Source organism: Rhinatrema bivittatum, chromosome 7 (assembly GCF_901001135.1).
Source record: "Rhinatrema bivittatum chromosome 7, aRhiBiv1.1, whole genome shotgun sequence".
Classification (NCBI taxonomy): domain Eukaryota; kingdom Metazoa; phylum Chordata; class Amphibia; order Gymnophiona; family Rhinatrematidae; genus Rhinatrema; species Rhinatrema bivittatum.
The window spans coordinates 137,234,508-137,253,409 of NC_042621.1; the positions used below are offsets into that span (position 1 = coordinate 137,234,508).

General features: G+C 43.1%; 1 protein-coding gene across 1 annotated transcript in view; it reads right to left on the minus strand.

Annotated features, from left to right (window-relative positions):
* HYDIN (HYDIN axonemal central pair apparatus protein) overlaps positions 1 to 18,902 on the minus strand; it is a 1,819,717-nt gene that overhangs the window by 616,095 nt on the left and 1,184,720 nt on the right. The window contains exon 50 of the mRNA XM_029609235.1: positions 4,602 to 4,721. Within this exon, the coding sequence (XP_029465095.1) occupies positions 4,602 to 4,721 (120 nt within the window). The remainder of the gene's footprint in view (positions 1 to 4,601; positions 4,722 to 18,902) is intronic.

Consider the following 18,902-nt stretch of genomic DNA (forward strand, 5'->3'; position numbering starts at 1 on the left):
ACCAAAAATTATTTTATTTTTGACTCACAATATTATCAGCAGGTTAAAGGCACGGCGATGGGTTCGACTATGGCCCCTAGCCTTGCCTGTCTATACGTGGCTATGTTCGAAGAGACCTTTATTTATCCATCAGCATGGTCACATTTTTTTCCAGTGTGGCTAAGGTATATCGACGATATATTTTTAATCTGGACAGGAACGGATATACAATTTTTTGTTTTTTTGGATTGGTTAAATAATTGTGACAGCAATCTTCAATTTAATTTTGACATACAAACTGGTAGTATTCCTTTCTTGGATATTCTGATTTCTGTTTCTAAAAATTGTTTCACTACCACTATTTTCCGTAAGCATACTGATAAAAATACTCTTTTACAATATAAGGGTTGTCACCCACGCTTTTTAAAACAAAACATTCCTACGGGACAATTCTTAAGGTTACGCCGGCTGTGTTCTTCCAGAGAAGAATATATGCTACAAGCTAAGCAGATGTTGACATGGTTCACCCTGCGAGGGTACCCGTATAAAATTTTGAAACGTGCCCTTTATGTTAACAGAGACCTCTTGTTTTTACCAAGAAATGTATCTGACGATGAATCTATAAACTGTATCTTGCCATTTTCAGTACAGAGTAAGACTATCTCAAACCTCATTCGGAAGCATTGGTCAGCATTATCTTTGGATCGTTTCTTTCACTCTACCCTCCGGTTCACATACCGAAGGGGAAAAAATGTAAAGGACATGTTGGTCCATACAGTATTGAGCCCTATAATTGTTTCTGACACCGGTGGCCACAAACCATGTGGTCACTGTACAGTATGCCCTTTGACATCGACTATGTTCGAATTTATTCATCCCAGCACTTCCAAGATTTTTACGCTTCGAGGCCCATCTGATTGTACAACCACTGGGGTAGTATATGTAATTTACTGCCCGTGCAATAAACTATATGTAGGCAAAACGAAACGGATGATAAAGACCCGCATTATAGAACACAGATCAAATATAAAAAATCATAGGGAGAATGAACCGTTGGTTGAACATTGGATTCAACAGCAGCATCAAATACTGGACTTGAAATTCTTTGTTTTGGATGTGGTCCGTCCTCCTTTGCGGGGCGGTAACTATTCTGAATTACTAATTCAAAGGGAACAGAAATGGATTTACCTTCTTGACACAGTGACCCCTGGTGGTCTTAATAGTGATTTAATGTGGAGCTTCTTTACGTAAGTCACTTACCTGCCGTGATCTGATTGGTTCTTCCATTCTTGGACTTCTATTGGCTGATAACATTCGCGCCAGAATGGGGCTCGGCGTTTAAAATGCCGGCCCAGTGATATTGCGTTTGCACTCCCTGTTAACCTGTTGCTGACATTCTTTAAGGTATGTTATATGTGTAAATTCATTGAAGTTTGTGCCGTTTTGTACCTATGATGTATTAGGATCCGTGTTAAATGTTGAAATTTTATTTGTAGATTTTTGTGATCATACGGTGTTGTCCCTCCCGACGCAGCCAGTGGGCGAAACACGGGGTCCGTGTCGGGGGACCCCTACCTGCATTTGGAATTATACGATAAGCTTGACAGTGGAGTTGCCATTTATACCTCTCTCAAATAAATATTTGGATCCAATAAGTTATTCTGCACTATGTTCAGGAACCCCCATTATGCGCAGAAGTACCGGGCCCTGCAAAAGGGGTGGGCCAGGGGTGTGGTCTGGGTGGGGGGGAGGGCAAGTCAGCACCATTAGCCGCTGTCCCGGGAAGCACGCACCGGTAGCTGGCCGGCACATGGAGGTTACTTCTGTTCCCAAGGAGCAGTAACTATAAAAATAAAAAAAATGGGGATGATTAGGGTTAGTTTAGGGGTCGGGGAAGAGGAAGGAAGGATAGGGTTATGGGTTGGAAAGTTCCCTCCCAGTCGGCTCCTTAATTGGAGTGGAGTGGGAGGAAGTTGGGAAAAGGCACAATTGTGTCGCCGCGCGTATTTTAGAATATCTCCACCTCGTGCGCAAATCGCAGGCTGCCTGCACATGTGCGCACGGATGTTAAAATCTGGTGCGGATATCACATTTTATAAAATGCACACACCGATGCACGCATGTTATAAAATGATCGCGTCCGTGTGCACGTGCTGGGAACTGAGCGCGATCTTTTAAAATCGACCCTATACTTTGTAGGTCATTTTCCAAGAGAAAGTACCTGGGTAATTTCTTTTTGAAAATTAGGTACAAAATATATCGGTATAATGGCATCCATGTATATTGCACTTGTTATTTCTCCAGATCTGTCTGTGCACTAGAAAATACATGTGTATATTTGAGAATTAAATATACGTTCATATTTGCTCTCCTTCACACTACCTCTGTCTCCCAGAAGTTGGGGACAATTTTCAGCCCCATGGATCTAACTGGGTGGGTAACTGTTTAGTCACCCATCTAGATTTTTCTAAAAACTGTTTTCAATGTATTACAATTACTGCAACTTTGTGGTCTGTTATAAACAATGCCTCAACATGTTCACTTCCTAATATCTTACCTTCACGTATTTTGAAAAGCAAATGTATAGCTAATGTGGTTAATTTTAGGTGTGAGAGCAGTTGTAGCTTGTATTAACATGCAATGATATGACTGCACCACCAAAATACCCTTCCAATTTAAAGGAAAGACTAATTCTCTGCAGATCAACCCAACCCCCTTATTAGAGTGATAACGTCATAACACCCCAACCCACAGTAAGAGACCTTGGGGTTATCATAGATCAACAACTCAATCTCAAAAAACAGATCAACTCCATCCTCAAAGAAGGTTTCTTCAAGCTTCACATCCTGAAGAAACTCAGACCCCTCCTCCACTATCATGACTTCCGCACCGTCGTCCAAGCCACCCTTTCCTCAAAGCTGGACTACTGTAATGCCCTCTTCCTTGGCCTACCCTCCTCCACCACCAAGCCCTTACAAATGCTCCAGAATGCCATCGCCAGGGTCATCACCAACTCAAGGAAAGCTGATCACATTACCCCAATACTCAAAGAACTCCACTGGCTCCCCATCGCATCCCGAATTCTCTTCAAAATTCTAACCATAGTGCACAAGTCCATCCACTCGCACAATTCCAATTGGTTGGATGAACCCTTTCGTCCTATACGCACTGAACGACCCACTCGCACTGTCAACAAAGGCACCCTCTCCATTCCCCCTTTGAAAAAAGCCCACCTCTCCTCTACTAGGGACCGTGCACTATCCATTGCAGGCCCTAAACAATGGAACGCCCTCCCTACCACTCTCAGGCTAGAGCCATGTTACGCCAAGTTCAGAAAAAAACTTAAAACATGGCTCTTCCGACAAGCCTACCCTGATTAAGTACACCGACTTCTGCAAGTATCTTGCCTACGCCTTGTATATTCCTGTAAATAGTCCGTTGCAGTTTTTATTTATTGCTTTAATTCCTCCACCTCCTGCTCTTTGTATACTCCTCCTTGTTCGCCCTCCCTGTTCATTGTAATTTCTACCTTTAAAGTTACATTGTAAACCGGTATGATGTATGCATACTAATACCGGTATATAAAAGTTTTTAAATAAATAAATAATCAGCATTCCCATGCATCACTCTGTGTACAAATAGGAGGACCATGGCTACAATGATGATCTGTTGTCCAATAGCAGATTCACTACACCCAGACCCGCAGGTCTTCAGTCACTCCATGATCATTAGATTTGCTGGTTTGTGGAGTTAAGATTCAGTGCAGGAGAGAGAAGGGCCCAGCTAATGTAACAGGAGATATCAAGGTGAACTTGCCAGTCTTTTCAGGAAAGCAGGAAAGAGAGAGACTGCTGCTGCCACCAACAGAGACCAGCCAACGAATCCAATAGCTGCTGGAGGGAGAGAGAGAGAGAGAGAGAGAGAGAGAGAGAGATATTCTGAGACCATCAGAGAAGCTGAGCTATGATGCTGCTACTGTTGATCCAGGGAGTAATGAGACAAAAAGTGGTGAGTGGATCAGAGCAGGCAGCACTGGAGGAGAAAGAAAAGGATTAGGTGGAGAGGGGAGAGCCTACCCTGCCATTCCACTTATTTTGTGGTTCATAAATCACCACTATCTGAGAGTGGTGATTTTAAAACTGAATCCAGGAGTTAGTATTCCACAACTACACAGTCCTATTCTATGGACAGAGACCCACCATTTCATTTTATAAAATAGTTCAATAAATTTTATTTTGAGGTGGTGCACATTCTGCTTTTGTTAGTCCCTTTTCAATATTTAAACAAGAGGAGGTATGGTCCAAAAATAAAAGTACAGTATTTCAAAACTTTTGAGGCATCATGTATTGTTCTATATCCTAGAAACATACATTTTACATGTACTGAAATTATATTTTCACAGACAACTCATTTACTTCTGTATGCAAATGTCATTGTTCTGCTCAAGTCATGGTTACCAAGAAATGAGTGATTTCCATATCAAAGCCTGATTCTTAACCATCACTAAGCAGATGTTTTAAGAACAGAATTATCTAAATATGCCCTAGATTCAGAAGAAATGCAGCAAATCACTTAAGTTAAGGCCTTTCTGCTAACCCTCTGCTTAAAGTAAAAATATTTACCTCTCTCGTGATTTGCCACAGAGCAGTGGACCAAAGTGAAAGGTCTCAGTTTTCATCAAAAACTTCTTTTGAATGATCTCATTATATTTTGCCTCCTTCTTGCGGTGAGGAAACACAACCCTAAAATGTTAAAAACAATGTACTGTACAATATATCAAAAAGAATATAAGGAAAACAAGCGGTACTCACCCTCAATTACAAATTCTACAACAGAGTTTACTTTTTATTTTTAACTTTTTATTTATGTCTAGTCCTTTACACTCAAGAAATATATAAAAAATACAGTCCACTGATCATAACATCAGAGAATTATCATGTTGCATCATGCAATCATTAGATTAAAGCAGAAAGCAGCATGTATTCATTTTAAACAGCTTAGAATTTTAGCAGACTTTTAACAAATTGTTTTCATTGAAGGCTTCTCATTCTAATAAAAGCAACATAACTGAATTCCTGGATGTAAACATATTGGTGTTATATTTTTAGAGTTATATTATATCTTGTATCCATTTTTATTTAGATTAATAACTTACTATGTATTGGCAAAGGTATTGTTGAACTGGCATTTCATGCCACTAAGCTGGACTGTATTGAGTCAGCTAATGCTGAACTGTTTTGAGAGACTAGGGTTTCCATAATGCTCTGATGTGTACTTACTTGCTTCCTGATTCTATGGGGCCGATGCAATTAAAGAGCGCCGAAAGTGGACGCTCAGTTTTCCTCACCCACTTTCCTAACTTGTGCCCAGGCACCTCTCCTGGGGGCACCATGCAATATTTAAGTTAGGGGTCACGCTGCCAAGGAGGCGTTAGGGTCGATTGCGTCAGTGCGTGTATCTACTAAAATCCCCCCCCCCCCCCACTTACGCGGTATAGGGAAAATTTGCACACAGATGCACGCATCAGTGTAAAGTTGTGCACACATATACACACATATAGCCAGTTTTATACCATGCACACATATACATGCATATATTATAAAATTGCCGTGTCCATGCGCACGAGCCGGCAAACACGAATACATGTGCTCCTGTGCACAGATCTTAAAATTCACCTTTAAGGAGGTAATTTTCAAAGGAGTGATGCATGTAAAACTAGCATATACATGATTAAGTAGATTGTACTCTCATAAATGCTATTTTATAAACATCAAAAGTACACATGTATTTTTTGTTTCATGCGCATATTTACCTGTGCAAAAAAAGGGCAGCCTAGGAGCATTACTGGATGGGGTGAGTAGATACATGTGTAAGTTGCTATCTTTTAAGATATTTACATGAATACATTAGCAACTTATTCATGCAATTTTGCACCTGATAATTATCTAATGCAATTGATATCAGGTTTAGTTGTTGTCTGCTATTGTTGGATGGGAGGTCTGGGTGAACTGAGGGGAGTTAAGTGTGAAGTACTAGGAAGGTCTCAATGAACTGGAGACAGACTATGTGAACTGCTGGAGGTATCAGCAAACTGATGATTTCAAATATGTGTGCATATTTTAAAATATACCTACTTCCGTATATAAATCAGGGCTTTATGGGAATAAGTTATATTTTTTTTCCTGTGTAAAATATAAATGTGTATGTTTATAAAATAGAAAACATTTCATGCTTTCAATACATTGCTGATATTCACATGTGCTAAAACATATGTGTATGTTGGGGCAGTGGACATACACTTTTTTTTTTGTTTTTTTTAAAATTATATATTTATTCAAGTTTTGACAATAAACAAAAAATAAACTTTTGCATTGAAATACAGAGCATAAGAGGACAAATGAGTAATCCTTCTCTTTGAACATAGAAATATTTACTAAAACAAAAAATTTCTCTTGTTACATAGGAAACAAAGAGGGGATTTAATGAATATAAGGAGTCAAAAGGAAATTCTACTAATCAATTCTTGGCGCCCTGTATCTTACCCCATTATTACTAATTGCTCCTTTCATGTTACACTAGGTTGTTTCCTCCCATCCAAAAAGGTCCTAAGTTGGTCAGGAAAAAAGAAAATATATGTATTTCTGGACAGCTTTACTATGCACTTACACGGGTAGCGCAGTAAAAAACTGGCTCCGAGTGCTTGGGTTTCAGACCTCATTAATAAGAAAGCCTTTCTACGCTGCTGCGTAGCTTTAGCTAAGTCTGGGTAAACATGGACAGTACCACCACAAAATAATTCACTAATATTTCTAAAGTAACTACTCATTATCTTTGAGACACTAGCCTCATCATAAAAAGAAACAAAAAGTACAGCTCTATCTATAATTTCAGGAGTTGAATTTTCCAAGTAATCTGTTAGATTTTGTAAATCCAATCTTTGAACATTTAAAGTCCCAGAGACAGAGTTGTTTCTTTTCGGTAGAAAAAATAATTTTTTAACCGCTAGGATCTCATCTTGAGGAATCTTTAAAGTCTCCATCACGTATTTCTTGAAAGTCAGTATAGGGATTTCTCCCATAACAATCAGAAAATTAAGTAATCTTATATTCAGATGCCTCATAAAATTCTCAATAGATTCCACTCTCCTCGACATACTTGTCCTTTCGGCTAGTATATTGGCATTAATACTTTGGAGACTATTTATTTCTACGTTTACTTTCTTTAATGACTCTTCATAATCCTGAAATCTTTTTTGGTTTTCCCGTTCTTGTATACCACTTTTAGCTACAATCTCGTCCAATTTTTGGGCCTGATTGTCTAGTTGGCTAGACATCCTCACCATGAAATCCCAGATTGTATCTAGGGTGACAACTGCTGGTTTGATACATTGCTGTGAGAGTGAATTCCTTACCCCACTTTCAGCAGGCCGACTACTTCCCCCAGCTAATCTAGGGGTAATATCTCCTGCTGCACCTACTTCATCTCGCGGTGAAGCAGCTTTCTGGGTAATTAATCCATCCCCAAACAAGACAAGGTCTTCTGGGCCACCTAGCCCGGCATTACCGATATCATCCGATACAGCCGCGGCTCCTCTGGCCTGGTCCTGTGGCAAAGCTCGCAGCAGTATCTTAGGACTAGGAGGGCTCAACGAAAGCTCCCCAGGAGAATACAGCGCTCCTCTCACCTTTTCTCCAGCGGGGGTTGAGACACTCATTGTGGGTAAAGAAGAGGCAAAGTCAGATATTAATCGCTGTCCTGTTGAAAGGTTCGAGTCAGGTGGAAATACTCGAACCTTCCCTTTTCTCTTGTGGGGCATTTTAATACTGGAATCTTTACTGCATATAAATCTTGGAAAAAAACAGATTAGCAGACTTTACCTCTCAGGGCGCCTTCTTTTCCCCCCCCTCGTGACTGAAGGTCCGGGTTCCGGAGCCTGAGCCTCCTCCGTCCTTCTCCGGACTAAGCCGGACAAAGCCGCGCGCGCCTAAGGGGCGCGCACGGCTTTGGCGGCGCGCCGGCGGCGGCGGTGCGCCGCTACTCCGCCGGTTTTTCAATCGCGTTGGGGCTCCTCCCAGCTGCATCATGGCATCCTGTTGGGGGAGGTGTTCCGGCTCCAGCAAGGCCCCGAAACTTCAGCGGTCCCTGCCGCTACTCCGCCGGTTTTTCAATCGTGTTGGGGCTCCTCCCAGCTGCGTCGTGGCGTCCTGGTTGGGGGAGGTGTTCCGGCTCCAGCAAGGCCCCGAACCTTCAGCGGTCCCTGCCGCTACTCCGCCGGTTTTTCAATCGCGTTGGGGCTCCTCCCAGCTGCGTCGTGGCGTCCTGGTTGGGGGAGGTGTTCCGGCTCCAGCAAGGCCCCGAACCTTCAGCCATACACGTATTTTATAATCTTCATGAACCAGATATTAGAGATGTGAATCGGAACCGGAATCGGTTCCGATTCCGGTTCCGATTCACATGTGGTTTTTTTTTTCATCGGGCCCGATTGCGGTTTTGTTTATCGGCTGCGCCCGAGCCGATAAACAAAAAACCCACCCGACCCTTTAAAACGAATACCTTAGTTTCCCCCACCCTCCCGACCCCCCAAAAAACTTTTTACAGGTACCTGGTGGTCCAGTGGGGGTCCCTGGAGCGATCTCCCACTCCCGGGCCGTCGGCTGCCACTAATCAAAATGGCGCCGATGGCCCTTTGCACTTACCATGTGACAGGGTATCCGTGCCATTGGCGGGACCCTGTCACATGGTAGGAGCACTGGATGGCCCATGCCATCTTGTGCTCCTATTTATTTATTTATTTATTTATTTAACATTTTTTATATACCGACGTTCTGGTAACAATGTTACCAATCACTTCGGTTTACATAGAACTTAGAAATGACTTAACACGAATGTCTTACATAGAACAGGGAAACTATGGAACTTGGACAACATTGAATTGAATAAATAACTTATACAATATACAATATATACAATTTTAACTAGCAGAATTCCTATAAATTAGGTTAATCATGTAACAAGTGGTTGAAGATTGGCAGGGGGGAAATTCAGATTAATTCCAGGATTATTAAGCAATGTGGGATAAAGAGATCATTAACCAGGAAGGAAAAGTGATATAAAAGATCAGTTCAGGTGTAGGCATGTGTAAAAAGCCAGGTTTTGAGTCTTTTTTTGAATGTGATGGGGCATTGTTTGAGCCTAAGGTCTGCGGGGAGAGAGTTCCATTGGTTAGGACCTGCTGTGGAGAAGGCTCTTTTGTTGGAAGATATTTTGAATGGAGGTATTTTTAGCGAACCTTTATGTGCAGATCTCAGTGGACGGGAGGATGAGTGTAGTTGCAAAGGTATCCTGAGGTCAAGGTGTGATGTTTTGTAGATAGATTTATGGATGGTAGAGAGTGTTTTGTAGAGGATTCTATATTTTATAGGGAGCCAATGGAGATTCTTTAGAATTGGCATAATGTGGTCCCTTTTTTTGGCTTTAGTCAGAATCCTAGCGGTGCCATTTTGGATCATTTGTAGAGGTTTTAGGGCAATAGCTGGGAGCCCAAGTAAAAGAGAATTGCAGTAATCAATTTTTGAGAATATGATTGCTTGCAAAACTGATCTAAAATCTTGGGGGTGGAGTAAGGGTCTGAGTCTTTTTAAGACTTGGAGTTTGAAGAAGCATTCTTTCACGGTGTTATTGATGAAGCTTTTGAAATTCAGTTGGTCATCCATGAAGGCTCCTAGATTTCTGACCCGGGGAGATAGAGGGGGTGCTGCCTGAAGTTGAGTGTTGGAGAGTTGGTAGTTGCCATCTTGGGTGATTAGGAGGAATTCTGTTTTGTTGGCATTTAGAATTAGGCAGAGATCAGCAAGGAGATTGGAAATGGAGAGGAAGCATGAATTCCAAAAATGAAGGGTTTCTTGGAGAGATTTGGTAATTGGAATGAGGATTTGGACATCGTCCGCATATAGGTAGTGGGTTAGATTTAGCTTAGAAAGTAGATTACAGAGAGGGAGCAAGTAAATGTTGAATAAGGTCGGAGATAAGGAGGATCCTTGGGGGACGCCTAGACTTGTACTTATCGGTTGGGATTCTTTGTTGTTGATCTTAACTTTATAGAATCTGTCTTGAAGGAAGGATTTAAACCAGTTGAAGGTGGTGATTTTGATTCCAATCTCTGCTAGTCGGTTAAGGAGGATTTTGTGGATGACGGTGTCAAATGCCACTGATAGATCTAGGAGGATCAGTAGGCATGGTTGTTTTTTCTCGAGGTTGAATAGAATGTTGTCAGTTAGAGAAATTAGAAGTGATTCAGTGCTTCGGGATTTACGGAAGCCGAACTGCGTTGTGGCAAGGATGTTGTTGTCGTCTAAGAATTCGCAGAGTTGATGATTGACTATTCTTTCAAGGATTTTAGCTATGAAAGGGAGATTGGCTATAGGCCGAAAGTTGGCTGGATTTTCTGGAGAGAGATTTGGCTTTTTTAGAAGAGGTTTCAGAATAGCGAGTTTGAGAGGGGTTGGTACTAAGCCCTGTATTAGAGAGGCATTGATGATTTGAGCAATTGGTTTAGCAATAGCTTTGGCACAGGCTATGAGAAGATTAGCAGGAATCGAATCAAGTGGGTGGGATGCAGGTTTAAGTTTTTTTAGTATGTTTTCAATCTCTACCATGTGACAGGGGCTGACCAATGGCACCGGTAGCCTCTGTGACATAGTACATAGTCTTGGGGGACCCTCCTGACCCCCACAAGACTTGCCAAAAGTCCAGCGGGGGTCCGGGAGCGACCTCCTGCACTCGGACCGTTGGCTGCCAGTATTCAAAATGGTGCCGATAGCCTTTGCCCTTATTATGTCACAGGGGCTACCGGTGCCATTGGTCAGCCCCTGTCACATGGTAGGAGCACAAGATGGCACCGGCCATCCAGTGCTCCTACCATGTGACAGGGTCCGGCCAATGGCAAAGATACCCTGTCACATGGTAAGGGCAAAGGGCCATCAGCGCCATTTTGATTAATGGCAGCCAATGGCCCGGGAGCGGGAGATCGCTGTAAAAGGTTTTTGGGGGGTCGGGAGGGTGGGGGAAGCTAAGGGATTAGTTTTAAAGGGTAGGGGTGGGTTTAGGGGTTATTTTTGTGTGCTGTTTTTCCCGCCCTCCCCCAAAATGATAAGAGAACCCCCACGATCAATATCTTGGGGTTTTCCTATCATTTTGGGGAGCCCCAAATTCTGACGATTTTGAAAATATCGTCCAATATTTTCAATCGTCCGAAGCCTGATTCACATCCCTACCAGATATAAATAGGTTATAAAATACTATAGTAGATCTCTCTGCGCCCACAGACACACATATATGGGCTCATGTGGAGTCCTTTGAAAGAGATTCTGGACAATTTTTAACTTAGTTTACTTATTTCCTTGATTTACAACGAATTCATAAAAAACCCCTACAAAGCAAGTCTGCTTATCTGTTAGCAGGTTAAATCAGCCATGAATTGTAGATGACATAATTCAACTGTACTGAAACAGTTTTGCGAGACCTTCAATCTCCTCCAGAGCTTAAGCTTTAACAAACTATTCCTCTCCAGGGAGGTGAGTGTGTATTGAAAGTATGGCTAATTTAACCTGCTGTCTACTCTAAACCCTGTGTAGATGTAAGAAAACTTGCTTTCCCTGTTGACAAACAGAATTAAATCAGCCATAACTTGTGGGGAGTCCTAAACTGAGGATTGCATTGTGGAGCAACTACTTAACATATAACCTGGAACCACAAGTAGACTGCGGGATGAATAGGATGTGCAGAACTGCTTTTTCAAAGCTACTGTCTCCCTGAGATATACTGTCCAGACAGTAGTATTTATTATGGCACTGGGAATGCTCTGGCCACGCTGCCCATCTGCAAGCTGAGGTTTCAGAGTCTTACCTAAAGATGTCTTCTGCATGACTTCTATCTTCCAGGTACAATATTATTGCACCTGCAAGGACATCCAGGCCACAGACCAAGTGGGTGTCTGAGACAGACATGCAGTGCCCACACCCACAGGCCTTATACTCACTCCAAGATTTTTATCCTTGGATTTCTCAATAAATATAGGGGTAGATTTTCAAAGGTACGCACGGGCGTACATGTGCGCCCAATTTTATAACATGCGCGCACTAATGCATCTTGTGCGCGCTGATGCCCGTGGCCTTCCCCCATTCCCTTCCCCTAATCTAACCTTCCCACCCCTTCCCCTAATCTTTCAACCCCCTAGCCCTATTCTAACCCCCCCTGACCTCTATCTTACCTTTTGCGCATGCTGGCAATTGGCCACTGTGCCGCAAGCCTCTGGCCCCACCCAACCCCCAGACCACCCCTTTTTAAAAGCCCCGGGACTTAGACGCGTCCCAGGGCTTTACGTGCGCTGCCGGGCCTTTATAAAATAGGCCTGGCGCGCATAATCCGATTTACGAGCGTAGAGCTTTTAAAATCCAGCCCATATAAGTTTTTTTTACTTTATTTTATATATATATCTTTTTGTTCATTTGATTTTTGTGGAACTTAAAAGCTCTGTTGATTTAGAGCTCTGGCTAAGGATTTGACTTTATTGTTTGATGTTTTATGAGGAATGGTTATGTTTCTCTTTTTCCTTTGTTATCCTGCATAGAATCTTGTTGCTTGAAGTTTCCAGCTCATTTTTTAAATCTAAGACAGTAACTTTCATACCAGCATGCGGGCACTCTTTGGTATATATGCATCGGAGCATGCCCAGTTACGAGGCCATTTTATAACTTATGCGCATATATGTACATATGTTATAAAATAGCCTGACCGCATCCATATTTGCGCTCAGTTTTAAGTGGGCATGCACCTATGGACTTAAATCCTGCTTCTCCGCATAATTCAGGGAATTTTAAACTAACTTAATGGTATAGAAAAGTTTAAAAATATATAAATAAATAAAAATAAATGGACACGCCTCCACACCATTGGCAGATTCACCAGTTCGGCCACCAGCTTGCCCAGTTAACAGCTAGGTCCTCCAAACCTCCCCTGGTTTGATAGTCTGCTCTCCCCCCAGCTACCTCAGACCCTTACATCGCCTCAGTTATGGCTAATTTTCATTTTTTATAACATACACTTCCTCTATAGCCGAAGTAAACTTACATGCCATGAACTGGGAGTGCGTGCTCAGGTGCATACGTATTTACATACACATCTCTTGGCCATACCTTGAAATACCCATATCCCATCCAGACCACACCCACCCCCTTTGTTACGGTTTGTGGTATGTGGATCCAAAGTATCCCACAGTCTTATCTTAGCTTTATGGAGCAATTGGTTCAGGAACCGACGAGAGAGGGAGCAATTTTAGATCTAATTCTCAGTGGAGCACAGGACTTGGTGAGAGAGGTAACGGTGGTGGGGCCGCTTGGCAATAGTGATCATAATATGATCAAATTTGATTTAATGACTGGAAAAGGAACAGTGTGCAAATCCAAGGCTCTCGTGCTAAACTTTCAAAAGGGAAACTTTGATAAAATGAGAAAAATTGTTAGAAAAAAACTGAAAGGAGCAGCTACAAAAGTAAAAAATGTCCAAGAGGCGTGGTCATTGTTAAAAAATACCATTCTAGAAGCACAGTCCAGATGTATTCCACACATTAAGAAAGATGGAAAGAAGGCAAAACAATTACCGGCATGGTTAAAAGGGGAGGTGAAAGAAGCTATTTTAGCCAAAAGATCTTCATTCAAAAATTGGAAGAAGGATCCAACAGAAGAAAATAGGATAAAGCATAAACATTGGCAAGTTAAATGTAAGACATTGATAAGACAGGCTAAGAGAGAATTTGAAAAGAAGTTGGCTGTAGAGGCAAAAACTCACAGTAAAAACTTTTTTAAATATATCCGAAGCAGAAAGCCTGTGAGGGAGTCAGTTGGACCGTTAGATGATCGAGGGGTTAAAGGGGCACTTAGAGAAGATAAGGCCATCGCGGAAAGATTAAATGATTTCTTTGCTTCGGTGTTTACTGAAGAGGATGTTGGTGAGGTACCCGTAATGGAGAAGGTTTTCATGGGTAATGATTCAGATGGACTGAATCAAATCACGGTGAACCTAGAAGATGTGGTAGGCCTGATTGACAAACTGAAGAGTAGTAAATCACCTGGACCGGATGGTATACACCCCAGAGTTCTGAAGGAACTAAAAAATGAAATTTCAGACCTATTAGTAAAAATTTGCAACTTATCATTAAAATCATCCATTGTACCTGAAGACTGGAGGATAGCAAATGTAACCCCAATATTTAAAAAGGGCTCAAGGGGCGATCCGGGAAACTACAGACCGGTTAGCCTGACTTCAGTGCCAGGAAAAATAATGGAAAGTGTTCTAAACATCAAAATCACAGAACATATAGAAAGACATGGTTTAATGGAACAAAGTCAGCATGGCTTTACCCAGGGCAAGTCTTGCCTCACAAATCTGCTTCACTTTTTTGAAGGAGTTAATAAACATGTGGATAAGGGTGAACCGGTAGATATAGTATACTTGGATTTTCAGAAGGCGTTTGACAAAGTTCCTCATGAGAGGCTTCTAGGAAAAGTAAAAAGTCATGGGATAGGTGGCGATGTCCTTTCGTGGATTGCAAACTGGCTAAAAGACAGGAAACAGAGAGTAGGATTAAATGGGCAATTTTCTCAGTGGAAGGGAGTGGACAGTGGAGTGCCTCAGGGATCTGTATTGGGACCCTTACTGTTCAATATATTTATAAATGATTTGGAAAGAAATACGACAAGTGAGATAATCAAATTTGCAGATGACACAAAATTGTTCAGAGTAGTTAAATCACAAGCAGATTGTGATAAATTGCAGGAAGACCTTGTGAGACTGGAAAATTGGGCATCCAAATGGCAGATGAAATTTAATGTGGATAAGTGCAAGGTGATGCATATAGGGAAAAATAACCCGTGCTATAATTACACAATGTTGGGTTCCATATTAGGTGCTACAACCCAAGAAAGAGATCTAGGTGTCATAGTGGATAACACACTGAAATTGTCGGTGCAGTGTGCTGCGGCAGTCAAAAAAGCAAACAGAATGTTGGGAATTATTAGAAAAGGAATGGTGAATAAAACGGAAAATGTCATAATGCCTCTGTATCGCTCCATGGTGAGACCGCACCTTGAATACTGTGTACAATTCTGGTCGCCGCATCTCAAAAAAGATATAATTGCGATGGAGAAGGTACAGAGAAGGGCTACCAAAATGATAAGGGGAATGGAACAACTCCCCTATGAAGAAAGACTAAAAAGGTTAGGACTTTTCAGCTTGGAGAAGAGACGACTGAGGGGGGATATGATAGAGGTGTTTAAAATCATGAGAGGTCTAGAACGTGTAGATGTGAATCGGTTATTTATTCTTTCGGATAGTAGAAAAACTAGGGGGCACTCCATGAAGTTAGCATGGGGCACATTTAAAACTAATCGGAGAAAGTTCTTTTTTACTCAACGCACAATTAAACTCTGGAATTTGTTGCCAGCGAATGTGGTTAGTGCAGTTAGTATAGCTGTGTTTAAAAAAGATTGGATAAGTTCTTGGAGGAGAAGTCCATTACCTGCTATTAAGTTCACTTAGAGAATAGCCACTGCCATTAGCAATGGTTACATGGAATGGACTTAGTTTTTGGGTACTTGCCAGGTTCTTATGGCCTGGATTGGCCACTGTTGGAAACAGGATGCTGGGCTTGATGGACCCTTCGTCTGACCCAGTATGGCATTTTCTTATGTTCTTATGTTCTTAGCAGCCAACGGATCAAGGAAGTACTTAGCCAGCGATAGAGTATCCCACCAGACCAGTTGTGGGTAGCAACCAACACAGTCCAGAGTCAGGGTAGGCAGCAGGCAAACAGGTCCGAGGTTCAATCCAATATCAGGGCAAGCAGCAGGCAAACAGTTCTGAGGTTCAATCCAAGTCAGGGCAGGCAGCAGGCAAACAGGTCTGAGGTCCAAGCCAAATCAGGGCAGGCAGCAGGCAAACAGGTCCGAGGTCCAAATCCAATATCAGGGCAGGCAGCAGGCAAACAGGTCCGAAGTCCAATCCAAGTCAGAGCAGAGGCAATTGAAGACAAAGGCCACGGGAGCACCAGCACAAGCAAGCCTATAGCTGAGGCAATGCTGTGCTCGTCTCTGTTCTTTAAATAATCACATTTTCCCGCGCAAACACAAGGACTTCCGGGTGGAATTCTGATGCGCCCTGATAGGCGGAGCTTGCGCACGAGTCGCTTCGGCCCGCACTGCTGCCGGAAGTCGCCGTTGAACGGCATCGAGACCGGCCCCCAACGCAACGGATTGCCTAGAGGTAACACCCTTTTTGAAAACTTTTGAGATGTGTGCACAATGTGAGGTACTCATTTTTCCGATCTCATGCCGGCTGGATTTGTGCACACCTCCCCTAATTTATGCGCATGGCAGGCTATTAAAAATCACCTTTAAATGTTTCCATTTATACTTTATAGTCTCTTTATTCTGTATTAGGTAAGGTCTATCCATGTTCTGCATGTGTGTTATGATTATTGATGTTTGGGTGGATCCTTGGACAATGTGGCAGCTGACCACGCCCACTGGGGGCAGTCCCATGAGCGACCACAGTGTCAGGCTAGACTCTGGACACACAAACACAGATTTGAATCTTTTATTAAACAGTTTTGGAAACCACCAGAGGTGGCAGTAGTGAGTAGTAGATGTTGAGCCCGGCTGGGCAGGTCTCCCACAGAACGCTGGAACAGTGAGTCCTCTGCTAGGCAGTGCTGTAGTGGAAAGAGACAAAGTTATGAGTACACAATAAGAAGCATTCAGAGTCCCAGGTAGAATTAGGAGAAGCTCCGAGACAGGGAGAGCAGGTCCTCGAGGAGCGAGTACCTGATCCCTTAGAGCAGAGAGGCACAGTTGTATTGTGCTCACGTAGCAGTAACAGAGATTCCACTAGACCAGAGGTCTGGCACCGGAACAGAAGGCAGGCCCTCGAGGAGCGAGTACCTGGTTCCAGTGAAGCAGTACTGTGGAATAGATTGTAGTTGTACTCACAGATGGAAACTGTTAGTGAAGTCTTCCAAATAGAAAAGTTTGAAGATGCAGGCAGCGACTCAGGGAACATGGGCCCTCAAGGAGCGAGTACCGGTTTCCTGACAGCACCTGAAAGAAGCAGAAGAGGCCCCCGAGGAGCGGGTACCCCGTTAGCAACCCCGAAGGGTGAAAGAGTTCCAGATAGCGCTGGAGTGGCAGAGCAGCTTCGGTACGGAGAGCGAATCCCATCCGTAGGGTTCAGTTGCTAACTCGATGAGCTAGCAAATACTGTAGGCTTAAATATCCGGGCAGCGTGACGTCATATCAAGAGGACACCCCTGAGGTTCGCGCCAACGTGGAAATAAAGATGAGGGCAGTGTGCACGCGCGCCCTAAGGTACCTTGAAGGAGCATGGCGGGAGGCAGCACCCAAGCCGGTCCAGGGACGCCGGAGAGGACGGCAAACAGACGCCGTGGCAGCCAGTAGTCCGAGGTGAGCGGGAGGAGCCACAAGTAGTGAGAGGTAGGCGGGGCGAAGCCGTCAAAGACCGACAGTTGCAACAGTACCCCACTTCAAAAGGCGGACTCCCACTCTTGTACCAGGTCTTGGTTTTTGAAGATGCATCTGGTGAAACTGAAAAACCATCTCTTTATCCAGGATATTAGCCATCGGCTCCCAAGAATTTTCTTCGGGACCGTAACCTTCTCAAGACAGAAGGTATTCCCAAGTTTTGCCACGTCTTTTTACATCTAGAATAGCTTCAACCTTATATTCAAGGTCTTCTTCTGTGTTGATAGAAGTTGATTCAGGAGACTTGGATGAGAACTCACTGAGAATGAGTGGTTTCAGAAGTGAAACATGGAATGCATTGTGGATTTTCAATCCAGGCGGTAGCTTCAGACTGTATGTAATGTTGCCAAGACGTCGGAGGATTGGAAACGGTCCAACGTAGCAAGGAGCAAATCGAGTGGAGGCTAACTTTAGTCTCAGATGCTTAGTTGATAGCCAGGCTTGTCACCAGGTTGAAACACAGGCACTTTAGAATAGTGAGCGTCATAGGACTTCTTTGCTTGATCACCCACTGTGATTAGCATATCTTTAGTCTGAGTCCATAATTGATGGATATCATCAGCAGTGGATTGAGCTGCTGGGGACAACACTGAGAGCTTCAGTGGAAGTGGCGGTGAAGGTAAACATCCATATACCACTTCAAATGGTGTTGATCCAGTGGATGCGAATTAATGGCGAATTCAACCCATAGTAACAGCTCGGCCCAGTTATTCTGACGGCAACTCACATAGGCCCGAATGAACTGTTTTAGGGCCCTATTCATCCTTTCAGTTTGGCCATTAGATTGTGGATGATAGGCAGATGTATAATCCAGAGAGATGTCAAATAGCTTGCACAAAGCCTTCCAGAATTTTGCCATGAATTGAGATCCTCTATCTGAGACTATGTGCTTCGGTAGGCCATGAAGGCGAAAGATGTGTGCGATGAAGAGCTTCGCAAGCTCCAAAGCTGAGAGTAAGCCAGGCAGCACCACGAAATGAGCCATCTTGCTGAAATGGTCAACTGTCACCCAGATAGCATTCATTCCTCCAGAAAGAGGTAGATCAACTACAAAGTCAGTAGCGATGTGAGTCCATGGCTGTTCCGGAACTGGCAGCGGTTGTAGCAATCCACAAGGTTGACCAGAAGTAGGCTTATGTTTGGCACAGTTGGAGCATGACGCTACATAGGAGTATGTGTCTTCCTTGATAGTAGGCCACCAATAGTATGTCTGTAATTTCAGCAGGGTACGGCATTGACCAGGATGGCCAGCCAATTTGGAATCATGAGCCCAGTATAGAAGTTTCTTTCTGAGGTTCTTAGGCACAATTGTTTTACCGGCAGGCACAGAAT